The sequence below is a fragment of the Colletotrichum abscissum genome, assembly GCF_030869225.1.
Source record: "Colletotrichum abscissum strain IMI 504890 chromosome Unknown Scaffold_7.1, whole genome shotgun sequence".
NCBI classification, from domain to species: Eukaryota; Fungi; Ascomycota; class Sordariomycetes; order Glomerellales; family Glomerellaceae; genus Colletotrichum; species Colletotrichum abscissum.
The window spans coordinates 1,196,703-1,204,661 of record NW_026850514.1 but is presented as its reverse complement, the minus strand read 5'-3'; the positions used below and the strand labels follow the sequence as shown (position 1 = coordinate 1,204,661).

At 36.8% G+C, this 7,959-nt stretch overlaps 1 protein-coding gene across 1 annotated transcript; it reads right to left on the bottom strand.

Annotated features, from left to right (window-relative positions):
- Positions 1-1,016: 1,016 nt before the first annotated feature.
- Positions 1,017-2,456, bottom strand: CABS01_03915 (uncharacterized protein; the record flags this gene model as incomplete). The annotated part of the gene is made up of 3 exons (XM_060537287.1): positions 1,017-1,520; positions 1,637-1,862; positions 2,200-2,456. 3 exons carry the CDS (start codon positions 2,454-2,456, stop codon positions 1,017-1,019), a joined length of 987 nt encoding a protein of 328 aa, XP_060391545.1.
- Between the last annotated feature and the right edge of the window lie 5,503 nt (positions 2,457-7,959).

Here is a 7,959-nt window from a genome sequence, read left to right as displayed (position 1 = left end):
GGCCCTAGGCTTATTATACGTATTAAGTCGTAATATTATAACGGGCTTAATAAGCTCGTAGTTCTTCCTTATTATAAGTTATAACTAATTATTTAAATTTAAAAAGTAAAATAAGCGCTATAAAGGGGTTAAAGAATATATTAAAATTTAGAGCGTCTAAGTTAACGTATTTTTAAACCCTAATACTCTTATTTATAATATAAAGTACGTTAAACTATTTAATTTAATTATTATAACTAATTAATTTAGCTTAGGCTAAAATAAATATAAATGAATTAATTATTTTAAAAAAATTATAAAAATCGTATTAATAAATATATTATTATAATATAAGGTTTTAATTAAGAGCTAAGCTTATAATTATTATGAGTTATAATACGTAGTAATAAGTATATAGAATATAATAAAAATAGCTTAATTATTAAAATAGAAATAGATAAAAAGAAAAGGTCTATATATATAATATTTAAAATAGATACGTAATTTAGTACGTAACGGGTACTTTGTGAGGTGCGATTACTATCCCTGTTACGTGACATGTCGTTACCCTTTTTGCCACTACCTTGTTTGAGGTTATCGGATTTCTTCTTCTTCTCGAATCGGTCTCTTCCTGCAGGCGAGTTGCTCAATATGTCATATACTTTTTTGATGTCTTCCGGAACCAAGTTTGTTCCGCCACATGGCTGAAGCCACCAAGAGAAAGCGCCTTCAGGGTCTTCTTCCTTGGGATAAAGATATGCTGCCATTTGAGCAGCCGTGTTGGCGATTTCTAACCAGATGTATAAGCTTCAGATTCATAAGAGGGGAATAGGAGATGGAAAAGGCACCGGGAGGTGCAGAGAGATAATGAGAGAGGGGCAAGGGCATACCTAGGCCAGCGCTAATTGGCTTGCCTACCACAGGAATAAATTCTACACCAATTTCCAGCACTAGTTTCAGCGTTGACATCATAATATAGCATGAGATCTGTGATGTTGGTTGTGAGTTTCATCTTTACTTCATATTGCCCCGATTGATTATGGTGTAGTGACGCTTACCTGAGCCATCTGTGGCATGCCATCCAAGACGATATCTGCAAATTCGTTTACCAGAGGGTTGTTGCATTCGCATTTCCCTCCGGCAATTGTCGTATCTGGGCCGATCTTTTGCCAAGGGATAGGTTTGTCGATTGGCCAAAAGCCCAGGCAGAACGCATTAGACATTTTGCCTTCTTTCTTGGCTTGATCAGTTTCTGGCTTGCAGATGGAATCGCAACTTTTCTTTTGGTAGTCCCAGTGTTGAGGCTCTTTGTAGATGTTGCAATTCTTCGAATTGCTTTGCTTGACACGCCTGATATAGTTGAGAGGGTCCTCAGGGTCGGTTACCACGATGTCGATGTCACTCGTATCTGGTCCATCGATACGGCTCGTGCAGATATCTTGTGGACAATGGCCGTACTTGCAGGCAAACTTGCAAAGAATATTAAGATCCGTGTTCGTATCGTCCCAGGCGACGACATCGACTTCTTTCTCAGGCGGAACCTGTGATGGAATACCTCGGGCGGTGCACTCGCACAAGGATTCTAGGCAGAAGCCGTATTCGCAAGAAAACTCGCAGAGATCGCCAGTATTCAAAGTGCGATCTTCGCCTGATATACATCGTTGCAGGTCGCGGCTTTGGAAGGTAGGCTCAGGATGCGGAGGCTGATGTTGAGGCGGCCGAGGGCGCTTAGGCTGATGTTGAGGTGGCCCAGGACGCTTAGGCTGAGAACGCGAAGGCTGAGGATGCGGAGGCTGGGGACGTGAAGGCCGAGGACGAGGAATCTGAGGACGCGGAAGCTGAGGACGTGAAAGTCTGAGGCTAGGATCAGATATCTCATGAACCTTTACGCCAGGCAAAACGGTTGCGTTTTTTGGGCCCGCGAAACATTTCCCTTGACTCCAACCCAAAGTAAACTCTTCAACCAGCTCGCGGTTTTCGAGAATGTCAATTGCAATGCCTAAGATCCTTTCAGGTCCTCGACTGTCATCGCAAATCTCGACGAGCATCTGAGTCGAATGGCCGAGAATTGGCAGATACGAGATTGCATTCCATGCAGACGTTATTGTTGACTTTGCCAAGGAGCCTCCGCTATAGATACTCACTATCATGCTTCTAGATTGGGCGAAGAGAGTTTTCGTAGGGCAGTTGGAGGGATCTGCAAGCGTTCGCTCTACTGACTGGCCTAGGAGAATAAAGTCCAACCCACTGAAATTGTCATTGCCGTCGTTGCCTCGAACTACCATGACTTTGCTCTCGACCTCTTGGCCGGTAGACTCACAGGATGCGGAGTACATGCCATCTGGTTGCCGAATACTAAACTGAGAGCTCTTCGCGAATGACTCCGATGTCCAGTCTATGACTGGACGACTGGAATTGAGCGAGCAGCCGTAGACGGTAGTGGTAGAAGTTAGGTTGGCAAGAGCGTCGGGAAACATTGGTGCAATAAGCATGGGTTCCTGGCAGCGACGTAGGTGGTCAATCGATCCATACTCTGTCCATGTGTTCGTGTTTGTGTGGTTAGCACAAGGTATAGGACATTCGATTTGTTGGCTAGAAGGGGTAGCATCGATTCCAAGTGGTGCTGCGATGTTGACGGTGACATTGTGTAGGACGTCAACTCGTGTGGTCTTGTCGAGCGAAGGATGCGGAGCAGCTACTGCTATCCACGAAAGAAAATAAACTAGTTTCATTGTTGATCTGGTTATAGAGGTTAGTCGATTGCCTTGGTATGAGACATGAGTGTTAGTATTTAGGTAGCTTGTGCGTGGCAGTGATAAATACATAGACAGATTCTGTGTCATAGTCAATGTTCGTTCTCAAAGTCAATGATTTCGCCTGATGAAGAAATGTTTCCAGGGAAATTCATGCCTTTGGGCCTTTTAAAACAGTTCTGCAATCTGACCTTTTCGGTTCGAAGTAGAATCTTAAACCTGAATATAGTGAGAGCTACATTATCACCTCGAATGTGGTTGAAAAATTATTTAAGTTAATGTTTGTTAAAGCCTATGGGGCTTGGCACCCTGGTAAGTATTTTATGGTTTTCAAAGCCATTACATTCCGTTATACAGGATGTCTACAGACTATTAGTGGAGAATGGCACGAAACACCTTGAGCGGTTTTCCGAGACGTTTAATATGAGCTTCATTTTACAGCAAGGTTCGATAGCTTAGAGTCGAAAGATCTCATAATATAAATTAGATGATCTACCTATTTACTTGAGCGTGAATTCCACTCCTTAGCGAACATAATGCTATATATTACCTAACTAGATCTTCTCGTCTACTTTACCGGGAGGAGGGGGCAGGTTACTTCTCCTATAATACTCGAGCTACTATTAACGGTAGTAGTTATATATACGATAGTTACTACTCGAATTATTATCGTTATATAGTTATCGGGAGTTTTAGGAGTTATAGGTAGGTTATGTTCCTCTTATATAAATCTAAGTAATAGTAATATTATACAAAAACATATAACTAATAATAGGTATTATATTAATTCGAATACTTTAAACGCTTTCCCTATATTATCGTAACCTATACGATTTTCTTTAGAATTATTATAGTACTAGTGCCGTCGGTATAGCTATCGTAATATTACTATTACCCTTTAGGGCCTTTAGTAGTCTCCTCTCGCTATTAGTACTACTACTACTACTACTACTTAGGGGACCCTTCGCGCTATTAGTACTACTATTAGTACTATTACTACTACTACTCTAGCTACGCGCTTACTAAGTCGATATACTCCTCGTTACTAAGCTCGGGCTAAAAAAAAAAAGAGAGATTAGTAGTTAGTTATTTGCTATTAGTGAGCAAGAACTAGAGGAAGACGTATATTTGCTATTACCGCGGTAGTAGTATCGTCCTTCTTAGACTCTACCTAACTAGCGGGCTATAGCTCCGGGCTCGGGCTCGGACTAAGCTCTAGCGTAGGGCCTCGGCTAGCTTCTTCGGCTTTTAACTATTTTATAGTAATTATTTAAGCCTTATTAGCCCGCGGGCCAGATCCTCTAATTTTAATGCTTTAAAGGGCGTAGCGCTTAACTATAATATCGGTAGTAGTAACGGAGGGGCTCGGGCTATCGCTACTATTAGAGGCTATAATAGGTAGGCGGGTAGTCTAAGTAAAAAAAAATTAGCATAACTAATATACTATAATTTAGCTTAATAAAAAGTATTGTACTTAGCAAGGAAAAAAATAATATAAAATTAGATATGATGTGTGATGTGTAATATATGATATATAATATATATATACTTGTAAATATTGCGAGATTAGTAAAATAGATATAGCGGAGAGACTTACTTATTATAGAACCTAGTGCCTGCCCGCCCGTTTAGGGCACTAAAGTTAGAAGACCGCTCTGGGTAAAAGGGCTAGCGGAGTATTAAATACTATATAAAGCTTATTTACGGCTATATAAGCTACGAGAAGAAAATAAATAGCGAGGATTACTAAGCGGCTAGATAGAAAGAGCTATTATATAGTTAGTATATTAATAGATTTATACGTTACTAAGGTAGATATCGTATAGTTAGCTTTTATAATTAATATATATATATATAATTAAGGTTAAATCGGTTACCCACGCCTAATACGTCTCTAAGAGACGGGCCATAAGTAGCGCCGACCCGCCTCTAGGTAAGGGACTATATACTAAATAGCATACCGCTTATCCTCCTTTATAGTAGTCTGCCTCGTAACCCTTAAGCCTAAGTTTATATACCGATATATTAGCCCTCCCTCCCTCCCTATAGCCTCTATATCTTCTCATTATATATCCGTTATACTAGTAGTAAGCCGTACTAGTTTTTTTATACTAAAGTAAAAGGGTCGAACTCGAATAATATAATTAATACCGTATCGATATTAAAAAAAATAGAGATAGCTAAGTACTCGAATAAGTAAATATATAGCGGATTAACTACGGCGAGCGCTACGCTATATAAAAAGAGAGCTAAGTAAAGTACTAATTATAGTAATAGTATTAGACTTATTAGTTAACTCGTAGGTATTATAAGTACTATTTATTCTAAAGTTATAATACGAACTACTACCAGTACTAGTAGTATTAGTAAAAGGATTATATAGCTCGGTCTGCGTAATATTATTAATAGAGTTAGACGTAGAGAGACGACTACTTCTAGTACCTCTAGTACTAATATTCGAGGTAGAAGAACTAGGGGTAGGTTTAGGCGAATAGAAGCTAGGAATAGGAGCTTGAGTAATATAGTTAATAGGGGGCGGCGGGGGAGCCTTATCGTTCTATATATAGCGGCGGGTATAACGCTTAATACCTAAAGTACGACTATTAGTAATAGGGTCTCTTTCTTTCTAAGTAAAGAGCTCTTTATTAATATTCGTAAAGTAATCTATAATAGCGAGGCCCTTATAAGTATTACGGATCTTAGTACGGAAATTCTTATTTATAATACGCTTCTTACCCTTAGGGAGATCCTTATTAAGCTCTTTTTTATAGTTAATATACTTAAATATTATAAGAGCTAAGGTAGTAAAAACGATATAAATAAAGTAATAAGGTAAGGATTACTAATTAGGGAAAGTAACCTTATAGTTAATAAAGAACTTAGTAAAGCGTTAGACGGTAGTAAAAGTAGTCTTACCTAGCTAGCTAAGTAGTAAGTCGTATATAGTCTAGCGAGCGCTAGTATCGTTATTTAAATTATCGAGCTTAGGGTATAACTTAAAGACCTTAGTATAATTACTAAAGAAGTAATTATATTAATCGAGAAAGTAAGTAAAAAAGAACTTATACTAAAAATCCTAGTACTAAGTAGCGCATAGCTTACGGAGCTTAATAACCTCCTTAAATAACAAAATATAGTCCTTAAATACTTTATAAATAGTATCTATAATAAACTTATTATTATAAAAGAAGAGCTAGTTTTAATAGTACTCTAAATCTAACTTATTGCGTAATATAGTACGAGTCTCCTCGGGGATATTAATAAGAGCGTATACCGTATTAATAATAACTATAGGGTTATTAACCTTCTTAACGGTAGCCTTTTTATTACCCTTTTTAGTCTTTTTAAGGGGGGTATTATTATTAAAAAGGGTAAAAGTACTATCGTTATTAATAATAAGGCGCTAGTCCGGAGTATTTTCGAGAGTAATACTATTAACATAATAGGCCTCGAGGAAGAAGCCGGGGTTATTAATAGCTAAGGTAATAATATACTAATTATAGTTAATAACCTTAGTAATTAGAGCATTCTAATAAAATAGGTTAGTTAGATAATGTTAAGATAAATAGGAAGAGTAACTATAATATTTACCTAATAAGTAAAAGGGGTCTCCGGGGGAGGTAGTAGAGTAGGGTTAATTTATATAGCCTCGGGCTTAGGCTTAGGCTTATTATACTTAGACTCCTTATGCTTAGGCTCCTTATTATACGGCTGCTACTATTGCTCGATAAAGAGGGACTCTTTATACTTAGCCTGAGCCTAAGACTAAGACTAAGCTTTAGTAGAGCGATACGTATGCTTCTTACGCTTATTACTTCTACTACCTCTTCTAGCTCAACTACGGGGAGGTATAGTAATCGATTATAATAATATAATAAGTAGTATATCGTAAATAGGTAAGGATATGTAAAGCGTAATAAGCAGGTTAAGTAGTAAAAAGTAGGTAGGCTATTTATATCGATCTAATAAACTAACTTATAGTAATAAGTATAAAAAAAAGAAAAAAGGGAAGGTTTAGAAGCGCGAGTAGAGGGCTAGATAAGTTAATTTTTTTTTATTCTTACTTAGCGAGTACGTATAGACGCGAGATATAAGTAGTTAAAAAAAAATTAATAAAGGGCCTAGGTAGTAGTAGGTAGGTGAATTAATAATAGAGATATAAATATGTACTTATAGGTAGTAGTAATAGAGGCATACCGGCTTAGTAAGGGCCCGGTTAGCTTAGTAGGAGTTACGTAACCCCACTTTTATAACCTCCTTTTACTAATTAACTACCTAACCTCTTAACCTCTACCCTTCTAGTACTTACGATAGGTATCTCGTAATCTAAACGTATTAAATTATTATTAAAAAAATAATATAAATACACGCGACGCCTCTACTTACTTACCGCGACAATAAGTAGATATAAGAAGCTTCTCGCTAATACGCCTATAGATAATATCGCCCTAAGTCATTACTAAAGGGCGCCTTAGCTTAGCGCCGACTAGGTATTTTAATTAGGTATTAACTAACCGGTTTCTTAATTATAAAACGATAATAGTGATATTAATATAGGAATAGAAGCCGACATTAGCTACTAGGTAGACGCTAAAATAAATAATATTATAGATAATATAGAGGATGAGGGTAACGTATTTAATATAGATTCTATATATACTATAAATAAGCTACGGGTCTTAATAAGGATAACTAAGATATAATTAATTATAATATAAGTAGCGCGATTAATCTTAATAATATCGACCCTAATAAAGTTAATAAAACTAGGGCTAACGGCGATTTACTAGCTAGATTTAATAAAAAAGAAGCTAATACTACTAAGGTATATAATAATTATATCCTTAAAAAAGATAATATCAATAACCTAGATACCCGGCCCTTTAATAAGACTAATAACGAGGATAATACTTTCCTTCTTATAGAGGATTATATTACTATCCGTACTAGCCCTTTTTTAAGGGAGCGTATAGTAAAAGGGTATTAAAAACCCGACGATAATATTTTAAAATTAATCCCTTATTACTAAAATAAGTTTATTTAGCTATTAGACTTCGAGTTTAAGCTTAGCCTTTTTTTTTATATTTTTAGTAATAATCGTATAGAATATACTACCCTCTGCTAATTTCTTTCTATTTTTCTTAGTATTAAGGGAGCTACTAAGTAGGCTATTAAGAAGCTCCTTATATAACTAGTATCTTTAAAGAACCGTATTTCTTAAAAATTC